Source organism: Trichechus manatus, unplaced genomic scaffold, assembly GCF_000243295.1.
Source record: "Trichechus manatus latirostris isolate Lorelei unplaced genomic scaffold, TriManLat1.0 scaffold00073, whole genome shotgun sequence".
In the NCBI taxonomy this organism is placed as follows: Eukaryota; Metazoa; Chordata; class Mammalia; order Sirenia; family Trichechidae; genus Trichechus; species Trichechus manatus.
The window spans coordinates 9,026,358-9,039,668 of NW_004444009.1; the positions used below are offsets into that span (position 1 = coordinate 9,026,358).

Genomic DNA, 13,311 nt, shown 5'->3' on the forward strand with positions numbered 1-13,311 from the left:
TTTCTTCCACTGATCCAAGTTTCCATCTTGTATCATTTTCCTTCAGTTGGAAGATATTCCTTTAATATTTCTTGTAGCATAGCTCTAGATATCTTTATTCCACCTTCATTTTAGACAGACATTTTTGCTGCATACCAAATTCTGGATTGACAGTTTATTTCTTTCAGCACTTTACAGGTGTCATTCCTTTGTCATCTGGCCTTCATTGTTCTGATACAACATCAGTTACCATTTGTGTCATTGTTCCTCTGTGTGTGATGTGATGTTTTTCTCTGGCTGTTTTTAAGAGTCTCCCTTTACCTTTGGTTTTAGCAGTTTGGTTATGATATGCTTGCATGGCTAGGTATGGTTTTCTTTTTATTTATCCTGCTTGGGATTCGCTGAGGGTCATGGATCTATAAGTTTGTTTTTTATTATCTGTAAGATGCTTTTCAGAAATTCTTCAAATAATTTTCTTTTGCATTATTCTCTCTTTTATTTTCCTCAGGGACTCCAACTACACATTTTAATTCACCTGATATAGTTCCACAGGTCACTGAGATACCATTCCCTCTTTTTCCTCTTTTTTTTTTTTCTTTTTTTAAAATCTTTTTCTGTATTCTTCTAACTAGATAATTTCTATGGATCCAACTTCAAGTTCACTGGCATTTTCTTCAGCAATCTCCCATCTGCTATTAGGATCATCAATTTTTTTTTTTTAATTCTAGCAATTGTACTTTTCAGTTCTAGAGTTTCTATTTGGTTCTTTTTTATAGTTTCCATTTCTTCACTGAGATTCTGCATCTGTTCCTTCATGATGACCATATTTTCCTTTCTGTCTCTGAACATATTTATAATAGCTGCATAACAGTCCTTATCTGCTAATTCCAACATCTAGATTATCTTGATGTCATTTTCTAGTGACTGATTTTTGTACTATTGATGGGCATCTGTGTTGTCATCAGTTTACGGTTACTATATGTAATACTGTTATGGATATTTTTGTACACATCTTCTGGTTCTACTTAGCAGTAGAAGCGTTGAGCTCCAAGGTATATGTATCAGCAACTTTCCTATATAATTCCAGCAGTTTATGAGCTTTCTTATTTTTTCCACAATTATTTTAACTATAATATTTATATACTTTTAATTTGAAATAGTATTAAAGGAAGGTGTAAATTTTTTATGTTTTCCCAAAGCACATGAATGAAAATATGGTACATACACAATGGGATATTATTCAGCCATAAAGAGAAATGACGTCCTGATACATGATACAACATAGATGAACCTTGAAAACATTATGATGAGTGAAATAATTCAGTCACAGAGAGACAAATATTCTATAATCCCACTTACATGAAACATCCAGAATAGGTAAACGTATAGAGACTAAAGTTTATTAGTGGTTACTAAGAGTTAGGGGGACAGAAGGAGAGTCACTGCTAACGGAGCACTCAGGTTCTGTTAAACATGATGGAAAATTTTGTAAATGGATATTGGTAATGGTTGCACAACATAGTTAATGTCAATGAATTGTACATGTAAAAATGCTGAAATGGCAAATGTTTTATATATATATATATACATGTACTTACATATGTGTATATATACATATATATTTACCACAATAAAAATGTACATATTAATACCTTGAGAACTACTACTTTCCATTCAAGATTCAGACACTATTTATTGAGTGCTTGCTATTTGTCAGTCATTGTTCAAGGAATTGGGGAAAAAATGACAAGCAAAGTATGGTCCTGACATCACGAAACCTATATTCTAAGGCTTTAATTAGTTTTTCTACAGAATCAATGATTCTCAAACTCCTTTTGCAGCTGGATAAGCATATAGGGAGCCTTTTTAAAAATTTATATTCCCAGGCTCTACCCTAAATCTGCTCAATCTCAATTTTCCATACCTGGGTAAGATATATGAATACACATATACACACACACGCATTTTTAAATTGCTGAGCTCAATCACAGGTGAGTACCCTATTACAATAAAAGGATTGATTTCCACAACTGCAAAAGATGACAATCTTTGAAGATAACTGCTACAGTATAAATGGTATAAAATTTATAATTTCTTATCTATTTACTAGTACTTTACAAAAAATAAAGATGCAAAATACCTTTATCTCATAAACATTCAGTTGCTTGCTTTCTGCTGTATTCTTTCTTTTTAAGGCCTTATTCTGTTAAAATTAAAAAAAAAAAAAGAATTATGTTTAGTACCAAAGTGATTCTAACTTACTCTGGCACTGACCTAGACTGAATTACTAAAGGAAAGGAAAATGGTATTGTCTAATACTGTAGTGAAAATATCATAGTTTGATTTTGACAATATTTAAACAGTCCATACCTCCTGCTGGAGTTCTTCAGCATACTTGCTTTTATTTTCAACTTGTTTCCTTAAGTTGTTACACTAAAAACATATGAGAAATTACAGTTATTTTATTCAGTGGTTCAGTCAAGATAATCAATTTCAAACTAATGAAAATACTGTATAAAATAACATAAGGGTCACTTAAAAAATCATGTTGTTAAATAATTCCATTAATGTAAAAAATTATGTGGAAAAGTAATACAGATTTTAATAGAGATTATCTCAATGCAAATTTGAAACTCTTAAACACTTCTTAATCTACTTAAAAAACATACGAGTTCAACTACTTTAAGAAAAAATGTGCTTCTTGGTCAACCCTATACAGAGCTCTGAATCATATTAATTGGATTGTAAAAACAAAGCAGCCAGTGGTAAAAATAACTATAGTCGGTCTTCTTCCTTACATATTATTCCTCACTCCTCATTTCTGAGATCTCCTTTACTTGTTATATTTGGAAGAGAGAAAAATATGATACTCTATTTCCTCCTCACTACATTCCAATTTCCCTTACAGAAATACCAGCTGTCATGGTTTGAATTATGTCCCCCAAAAAATGTATCAATTTGGCTGGGCCATGATTCCCAGAATTGTGTGGTTGGCCTCCATTTTGTGATTGTAATTTTATGTTAAAGAGGATTAGGGTGGGATTGTAACATCACCCTTACCCAGGTCACATCCCTGATCCAATGCAAAGGGAGTTTCCCTGGGGTGTGGCCTTTTTATCTCAAGAGATAAAAGGAAAGGGAAGCAAGCAAAGAATTGGGGACCTCATACTACCAAGAAAGGAGTACCAGGAGCAGAGAGCATCTTTTGGGCCAGGTCCCTGTGCAGAGAAGCTTCTAGTCCAGGGGAACACTGAAGAGAAGAAGGCCGACAGAGAAAGAAAGCCTTCCCCTGGAACTGATGCCCTGAATTTGGACTTTTAGCCTACTTTACTGTGAAGAAATAAATTTCTCCTTATTAAAGCCATCCACTTGTGGTATTTCTGTTGTAACAGCACTAGATGACTAAGACACCAGGTAACCATTTTTTTCTATCTTACTTCAAGGAACCATATATACCACCTGGTTATATATGCAGAACTAGATTAAGAGATATTAACCCAAGTAATGTCTGGCACAGCATAAAAGTAGCACAGATTTCTAAACGGTCCTAGAAAGTTCCTGGAACATGGTGGTGATATGTAAATTGTTCTAATTACCATGAAAGCAGACAGAAACTTCAGTGGAAAAAATTTTAACTCTTATTAGCACAAATATTCTGTTAAGCATTTTTATTGCACCACTCATGTACAATCTTAAAAAAAGTTGCCGTTGAGTCAATTCCGACTCATAGCTACCGTATAACACAGAGTAGAACGACCTCATAGGGTTTCCAAGGAGCAGCAGGTGGATTCGAACTGCTGACCTTTTGGTTAGCAGCCAAGCTCTTTAACCACTGCGTCTGAAACTGAATAATATATGGCACAGCTGTTTACAAGTATTTATTTCATCTAAAATTTAGTATGTCCTACCCTACAATAGTCTATTTCAGAAAATTCAAAAAAAAAAGCTATAGAAAAGTGAGGAACATTTTACTAATTTTCATGCCAAAATTAAAAAATCAAAGATTTCTAGTTTTGGGAGAAAGGTCACCTAGATACTCTGAATGACCTTCCTGTTAAAAATAATTTTAAAATAGATAAAAAAAAAAATTTTAATCTTTAAATGCATCAGTGAGCTGGCTAGAAAGTAAGGAATCTGCAGAGGTCCAAAAAAAAAAGTTAAAGTGATAATCATAGGTTTGGGGCTAGCACCAAGGTCGTCATTTGCCCTAAGAGTATCTGCTGAACCCACCCAGGGCAAGGGAAACAAGAGATAAAACTTAGGGTGCACTAAAGGTAGAGAATCCAGTAAGATAACCCTGTATAAAGACAGGGACTCAAAGGACTACATACTCAGTAAAAGTGTAAATAAGAAATAAATCTGCCACACAGAAGGAAATAGTAAGGAAACTTGTCTGTCTTGACCTTGACAGTGAAAGGGATAAAAATACTCCCTGAGAATTTATAACCATGAGCTGGCCTTACATGGATTTATAGGCTGAATTCATGCTATCTGTATGGTCCAAAAAAAACTTCAAGTGAAGAATTTAATTTAAAATGTCCTTAGATGGTAGCGTTCTCAAGAAAATCTTTTGGGAGGATGACAACTTCAACACAAACCTTAAGGAATTCCCACAGATAAAATTCCAAGGAATCATAAAAAATACAAAGCAATAAGGCTCAATGAGTAAAATCCAGCAGAAAAAACAGAGAACATAATCAGACCTGAAGACTTCAAATATTGAAATTATCAGACTCAGAATATAAAATAAATATATTTAAAGAAATTAAGACTTAAAACTAAGAACAAGAAGCAGAAGACCATAAAAGACAACTGAGCAGATATTTAAAAGAACTAATTAGAACTTCTAGTAAGGAAAAATTGAAATTAAGAACTCAATAGACAGAAAAATCAGTTACTTATTGGCCCTACCAAATAAATGTTGGATAAATTTAAAGAATATTAATTTGAAGCATCACCAATTACTATTTTCCCCCAGATATCACGTTGTATTATATATTTCTTAGTACTCCATTGTTCAAGCCATCAAAATTTATTCCCTTGAGAGTTAATATTGATGACCATCCTTTTCTCCTGCTCAGCTCTTTCTAAAAAACCACCCTTATAGCTGGTATAATGACACAGTCAAAAAATGTGTATATTTATACTAAAATGATAACAACATCAGTCATTTTGATTGCCTAATCCAAAACCCCACCATCCCACTCTCCTTCTGCATAAGCTGGTGAAAAATAAAGTAACTTAAGTTTTCACTCCTTTTAAGTTTAAATAATCTTCAAATTTGGGGCTACTTTAGATTATATGGCTTTTTAATAAAACATTTTCTTTTAAATGGTAACAGAAATTTAAAATATATTTGGTAGAATGCCTGGAAATTCTTTCAAATATTTTAAACTATCACAATTCATTTTTAAGTAAAACTCATGTGCAAGAAATGAAGATTTTTGTTTACCAGAATTACCAGGTAGAGGAGAATGATGTTGACTATTAAAGGTCAGAACAGAAAGTCAACTATTACTTTTCAGAGGACAGCTCACCATATGGAAGGTCAAGTTTAAGACTAGTGTGTGGTGAAGCACAGAAGAGGGAGAAGGAAATTGAGATTAGTAGCCTGGCAGTAAAACTCAGATACAGGGAGTAAAAATTTTTCTGCAGCTTTCTTGAAAGTAGAATGTGTAGGAAAGGGAGAGATATATAAGAATAATTTTTAAAAGCGTTCTGCTCCCACATGGATATCCACAATAAATGCAGCTGCTAAGAGTATAAAATTTGGGGGGAGGGAGGAGATAGCTAAAAAGGAGTTTAATGAAACTTTGCTCTTTGAAGCATTGTACATAGCCCCTGAACTCAGAGGACACCTACAATAAAAATTCTACATTTTCTCAAAGGCTTAAAGCCTCGAAAGGAGAAATGAGATTCTTTGTACAGGACAGTGTAAAATCTGGCCCTAAATAATCCAGTCATACATATATTGCTACAAAGTCTCTATTCCCAAAATTTTAATTCAATTTGATAATACCTTGTTTTCTAATATCTTCATTTCTTTATCTTTTTTTAAAACTTCACATTGAATGTTTCGAGCCTAAAAAATATTTGACATCAGATTAAAGATATTAACAGAAATTCTATTTTTCTTCTATAAGTATCTTTTAGTATTATTCAGAAATGGAATTATAAACCTTAGTCTCATACTTCTACAAAATATTTATCAGCTCTCATTTTATTTCAATGTCTTTTTTTTTAAATAGTCTTTGTGTTAATGTTTAATTGTTAATGTTTATCATTCTTATCTTAGCCCAGTATCATTTTGTAACAGTTTATCAGCTTTCCCAGCTTATCTTGGATTTTTTAAAAGTGTCTTGTATATAAATATAATCTCTTAAATATGTGTTTCACAAATTTTTATTAATCTGAACCTTGCAACAACTCAGCGAGATATAAAAGATAGGAATTACTCTCTCAGTTTTAGAGATGAGGAAATGACTCATTAGGTAAAGTAAACATGAAATAATAAATGTCTGAACTAAGGTAGTGAATTGGGAAAAGAAGAAGTAATGAAATTCAAGGTCAGGCAAAATATCTGATAATTATTTGCACCTTGGATTCTTTCTGGGAAACTGTTTTAATAGGTAACTTAAAATCCAATCATGGGAAGCTGACAACACTAACAAAATTTATCATGCATTTCATTTTCTCCCTAATTCATCACTAATATTTCTACATTGGCAAAACAAATTATGCTTTAAATTCTGAATGGAGAATTTTGATTTTACATTAAACATCAAATTCATGTTCTTCCCCAATACCAACAACAAAGAAACCGTAGGCTTAGTGCTTCGAAGCAGCCTCTAATACAAAATTTAAAGTAGTGAATTCCATACCAAGTATTTAGTCTTATATTCTTTTTCTTTTTGGTTGAATTTAATCAGTAAATATGAAGGTGAAAGAAAAATAGATTTTGAGGAGAAGGAAAATATGGTATAGTGTCAAGAATGTAGAAGACCAGCTCTACTACTTCTTTATCATGTAACCTTGTTGAAGTTTTTTACCCTTTCAAGATCCTATTTCCTAATTCATAAAATGAGGACAATAACTTCCAGTTAAATAACATATAAAGGACCTAGAACGTGCCTGCTCCACTGTAAGCTCTTAAAAAATGTTAGCTCATCCCATCCTTGGACTATTCTTATAGTCTCACAGCTTTCTAAAGTATAGGTAAATTATGACATCCCTCAGTTCGAAACTCTTCAATAACCTCAAACTCCTAAATACATCTTATGAGGCCTCACACGATCCAGCCTCTTATTATCTCTCCATCTTCATGTCCCTCCACTACCACCACTACCTTTAACTCCACCTTTCAGCTAAGATAAACTTAAATATGCCATGCTCTCCCATGCTTCCAGGCCTTCCCACATAATTTTTTTAACTTGGAATACCCTATTCATCCCTGCTACATTTGTGTTCACCCTCTTGCCTTCTACTAGTTCCTATTAATCTAAAGTTTCAAACTAAATGCCACTTCTTCCAGGAAGCTTGCACTGACTCAAGTTTGGAATAGGTGTCCTTTCTATGGGCTCTAATAGCATTCAAATAAGAGGACCTATGTATTGTTCTGGCCAGCAGCCTTTCCTTCAAGACCTCTTTTACTGTAAATTCCACAGTAATCTGGATCTGTCTGCATAGTTTAATGGGGGATAACCCTGTCTCTCACCCCAGCTCCAGAAGCAGGCATGCTGCTCAGACCTACCAAGCTTATTCTATCCCCTAGCAATAATGATTGCCTTGGGAATAAGTAAGTAAACCAAACTAGGCCAGAGTTCACTCCAAAACTTTTTTCAGAGCTTTCAAGACTAATTTTAATAGTCTTCCAACTGATTCCATCATTTTCATCTCTCTTCATTCCATTCTTAAATATTAAAAGATGTCATCTCCCCAATACAAAATTTAATTGGATCACCACTGTCCAACAAAACAAATGAAATCCAAACTCAGCACCCAAAATAGTGCCTGGCACATAGTAGGAGGTCAATAGTATTTTGTTGGATAAATGAAATGCTCAAGCCCTTACAGTCTAACCTAATCTATTTCAACCCAATATTCTCCCACTATATGTAAGTTATATACTATAATCACACCACATACTTTGTAGCTTTCCATTATCATGACATTATTCCCTAAATATCTTCTTCCTATCTCAACTTGTTAAATTATACCCAGCAAAGCTCAATACGAACTTTTTGATCAATGTGGTAGAAGTATATTCCATTATCACCGAAGCATGAGCTTTTCATTTAGCCTTAAAAAGTAAATCAATATTAAACACTGATTAAATTCACTTCAGAATTATGCTAATATTCCTTCCAGATATAAATCATATTAGAAAAATAATCGAACTTTGCCTATATTTTTAAGATTGATAGGCTATGACAGCCCCTAGATGACTAGTTATACAATAGTATACATCACTTTGTTTTTTAGACACACAGTGTTGCTTTTATGATTTAAAATTTTGTGATATAATCTATTATTAAAAATAGCATACATTTTCTTCACTCTTGTCCAGTTTACATTTAACTTCCTCTCCTTTCTTTTTTAGCTCTTCTCTCACAGATTCCAGTTCATTCCTAAAAGGAAAGGAAAAGAGCAACACTGTAGTACAAGTCATATTTTCATTTTATTCCCTTTGCGGATTTCCAAAATGGTTGACTCTATTGGTGTTTTTTGGTTTTTTTCTTCATATTATTTGGTAATTTTTTTTGCATAATGCCAACTGGCACACTTCCATTCCTACATTTAAATTAATTTATAACTTTTTTTGAAATTAATTATCTGGATTCTTATAGTCATTTTCTATAGACAATTTCTAGAAAGAAACACATCTTTTATTTGAGTCAAGATTTCACTTCCAAGTTTTCTTAGAGATAAATTAATCATCATTCTAAAGCATACTGTAATTTATACAAAAATAAATTAGGAACATAAAGACAAGTAATTTAGTGAAAAACTATATAACTGAAATTATACATACACAATATATCCTTGTGTACATAAGAAGTATCTCTGGTAATACACACAAGAAACAGCAATACTTCTGGGGAGTGAAACTGGATAACAAGAAACATAAAAATAAACAATATATTTTCTTTCACCGTGTGCCCCTTCGTCCCTTAGAATTTTGTACCATATGAATATACTATCCTTCCAAAAATATTTTAATTAAAAAACCTGTCTGTTGCACATGAAAATAATGGTCCTTTGTCTCAGACTGATACTTGAAGCTATTTTTCTAATTGTAATCTCCCTTGTTACCACTAGTACATTGTTGGGCGTAACCTGTCAGCATGGAATAGTGTTTAACCATGTGGAATAACCAGCCTTGGGGTTATTCCCAAGATATTTGAATCCAGAATACTTACTGAATCCAGGATATTTACTCTTTAACAGAGTATTAAACTTTTAATCAACATATTCTCACTGTTTTTAAATATGTTTATGTTTAGTGTTCTATTGTTGTTGTTAGGTGCCGTCAAGTTGTTTCCGACTCATAACGACCCTATGTACAACAGAAGAAAACAATGCCTGGTCTTGCACCATCCTCACAATCATTATGCTTGAGCCCACTGTTGCATCCACTGTGTCAACCCATCTAGTTGAGGGTCTTCCTCTTTTTCGCTGACTCTCTAACTTATCAAGCATGATGTGCTTCTCCAGGGACTGGTCCCTCCTGCTAACATGTCTGAAGTATCTGAGACCTCACACCATCCTTGCTAATGAGCATTCTGGCAGTACTTCTTCCAAGACAAATTTGTTAGTTCAACTGATAGTCCACTGTATAGTCAATATTCTTCACCAAAACCATAATTCAAAGGCATTAATTCTTCGGTCTTCCTTATTCATTGTCCAGCTTTCGCGCGCATATGAGGTAACTGAAAACAACATGGCTTGGATCAGATGCACCTTAGTCTTCAAGGTGATAGCTTTGCCTTTGAACCCTTTGAAGAGGTCTTTTGCAGCAGATTTGCCCAATGCAGTACGTCTTTTGATTTCTTGACTGCTGCTTCCACGGGCATTGATTGTGGATCCAGGTAAAATGAAAACCTTGACAACTTCAGTCTTTTCTCCATTTATCATGATGTCGCTTATTGGTCCCGTTGTGAGGATTTTTGTTTTCTTTACATGGAGGTGTAATCATACTGAAGGCTGTGGTCTTTGATCTTCATCAGTAAGTGCTTCAAGTCCTCTTCACTTTCAGCAAGGAAGGTTGCATCATCTGCATATCGCAGGTTGTTAATGAGTCTTCTTCCAGTCCTGATGCCTTGTTCTTCATATAATCCAGCGTCTTGGTTTACTTGCTCAGCACACAGATTGAATGAGTATGGTGAAAGGATACAACCCTGACAAACACCTTTCCTGACTTTAAAACACTCAGTATCCCCTTGGTTCAGTTCAAAAGACTGCCTCTTGGTCTATGTACAGGTTCCTCATGAGCACAATTAAGCGTTGTGGAATTCCCATTCTTCACAGTGTTATTCATAATTTGTTATGATCCACACAGTCAAATGCCTTTGCACAGTCAAACACAGGTAAACATCTTGCTGGTATTCTCTGCTTTCAGCCATGATCCACCTGACATCAGCAATGATATCCCTAGTTCCACCTCTCTTCTGAATCCAGCTTGAATTTCTGTTCCCTGTTGATGCACTGCTGCTAGTGCTTTTGGATGATCTTCAGCAAAATTTTACTTGTGAATGATATTAATGATGTTGTTTGATAATTTCTGCATTCTGCTGGATCACCTTTCTTTGGAATGGGTACCAATATGGATCTCTTCCATTCGGTTGGCCAGGTAGCTGTCTTCCAAATTTCTAGACATACACCAGTGAGCACCTCCTGTGCTACATCTGTTTGTTGAAACATCTCAATTGGTATTCTGTCAATTCCTGGAGTCTTGTTTTTCACCAATGCCTTCAGTGCAACTTGGACCTCTTCCTTCAGTACCATCAGTTCTGGAGCATATGCTACCTCCTGAAATTCTTTTTGGTACAGTGACTCTGTGTTTTCATTTCATCTTCTTTTGATGCTTCCTGCACAGTTCAATATGTCCCCCATAGAATCGTTCAATACTGCACTTGAGGCTTGAATTTTTTCTTCAGTTCTTTCAGCTTTAGAAATGCTGTGTTCTTCCCTTTTGGCTTTCTATCTCCAGGTCTTCGCGTGCTTCGTTGTGATACTTTACTTTGTCTTCTCGAACTGCCCTTTGAAATCTTCTGTTCAGCTCTTTTACTTCATCATTTCTTCCATTCACTTTAGCTATTCTACATTGAAGATCAACTTTCAGAATCTCTTCTGACATCCATTTTGAACTTTTCTTTCTTTCCTGTCTTTTTAATGACCTCTTGCTTTCTTCATGTATGATGTCCTCGATTTCATTCCACCACTCATCTGGTCTTCAGTCATTAGTGTTCAATGAGTCATATTTATTCTTGAGATGGTCTCTAACTTCAGGTGGGATATACTCAAGGTTACTTTGGCTCTTGTGGTCTTCTAATTTTCTTCAACTTCAACTGGAACTTGCATATGAGCAACTGACAGTCTGTTACACAGTCGGCTCCTGGCCTTGTTCTGACTGATGACATTGAGCTTTTCCATCGTCTTTTTCCACAAATGCAGTTGATTTGATTCCTGTCTATTCCATCTTGTGAGATCCACGTGTATAGTCACTGTTTTTGTTGTTGAAAACAGGTATTTGCAATGAAGAAGTCATTAGTCTTGCAAAATTCTATCATGCGATCTCTGGCATCGTTTCTATCACCAAGGCCGTATTTTCCAACTACCAATCCTCCTTTGTTTCCAAATTTCTCTTTCCAATCACCAGTAATTATCAATGTGTCTTGATTGCATGTCTGATCAATTTCAGACTGCAGAAGCTGGTCAAAATCTTCAATTTCGTCATCTTAGGCCTTAGTGGTTGGTGCATAAACTTGCATAATAGTCGTATTAACTGGTTGTAGGTGTATGGATATTATCCTATCGCTGACAGTATTTTGAGTGCCCTCCAACCTGAGGGCTCATCTTCTGGTACTATATCAGACAATGTTCTGCTGCTATTCGTAAGGTTTTCATTGGCCAATTTTTTCAGAAGTAGACTTCCAGGTCCTTCTTCCTAGTCTGCCTTAGTCTGGAAGCTCCACTGAAACCTATCTACCAAGGGTGACCCTGGTGGTATTTGAAATACCAGTGGCAAAGATTCCAGTATCACAGCAACATGCAAATGGTGGTAGTGTTTTATAAATTCATACAACAGGTGGATGGGAAAAATAGATACTGTCCAAGTAATTTGAATTATTTTAAATAAAGCAGTCTCTTCCTAATGTGTCTTCACTTTTTATCCCCAAACTGTAGAGTTTTAATCATAAAGATTCAAAATATAAATAACAGCTACATATAAGTAACAGCTAATATTTTATTATTAAGTACTTGGTATGTGCCAGGCACTGGGCCCAGCACTTTATTCACATTATGTCATATAATTCTGAAACAATCCTATGAGGAAGGTATATTACGTCTAAAGAAGATCTCAAAGAATTTAAAATCTTAAAAATATTTAAAATAAATTTTAAGGACCACATACTTTAATCAAACATAATAAATCAAAACCTGATACTTCAGAATGTAAGTTTTAAAAGTCCCAAAATAGTTGGAAAACAGGAAATATTTGCCTAAATTATTAATAGATGAAAACTTCAAATATAAAAACAGGTTATTTAGAAAATAAAATCTGCATATCAAAAACCATGTCATAAATCCAGAGCTGTGTTCAGAAATAAACTGACAGCTTAAAATGATTCTTTTTTAAAAAGAGATAATCAATATATGATTATTTAAAAGAACTAAAGAAAATATTAATATTTTATTTCTCACAGGCTAGAAATTTCTAAGTATAAAAACAAAGGGAGAAATTACAAAAGGAAAGGCAATCAGATTTTTTTTTTACTGTGCTTTAGATGAATGTTTACAGAACAAATTAGTTTCTTACTAAACAATTAATACACATACTGTTTTGTGAAATTGGTTGCCAACCCCATGACATGTCAACACTCTCCCCTTCTCAACTTTGGGTTTCCTCATTTCCATTCTTCCAGCTTTCCTGTCCCCTCCTGCCTTCTCATCATTACCCCTGGGCTGGTGTGCCACTTAGTCTCATATACGTGGTTGAGCTACATGTATTACTGTTGTTTTATGGGCCTGTCTAATCTTTCGCTGAAGGGTGAACCTCAGGAGTGACTTCAGTACTGAGATAAAAGGGTTTCCAGGGGCCATACTCTCGGG

The 13,311-nt window shown here is 34.4% G+C and overlaps 1 protein-coding gene across 2 annotated transcripts in view; it reads right to left on the bottom strand.

The window, feature by feature from the left end:
* The window catches only part of SYCP1 (synaptonemal complex protein 1), a 145,736-nt gene that overhangs the window by 67,165 nt on the left and 65,260 nt on the right, over positions 1-13,311 (bottom strand). For both annotated transcript variants that reach the window (XM_012556665.1, XM_004380364.1), the window contains exons 20-22: positions 8,525-8,606; positions 2,350-2,412; positions 2,120-2,182 (exon numbers count right to left, since the gene is read on the bottom strand). In XM_012556665.1, the coding sequence (XP_012412119.1) occupies positions 2,120-2,182; positions 2,350-2,412; positions 8,525-8,606 (208 nt within the window). The remainder of the gene's footprint in view (positions 1-2,119; positions 2,183-2,349; positions 2,413-8,524; positions 8,607-13,311) is intronic.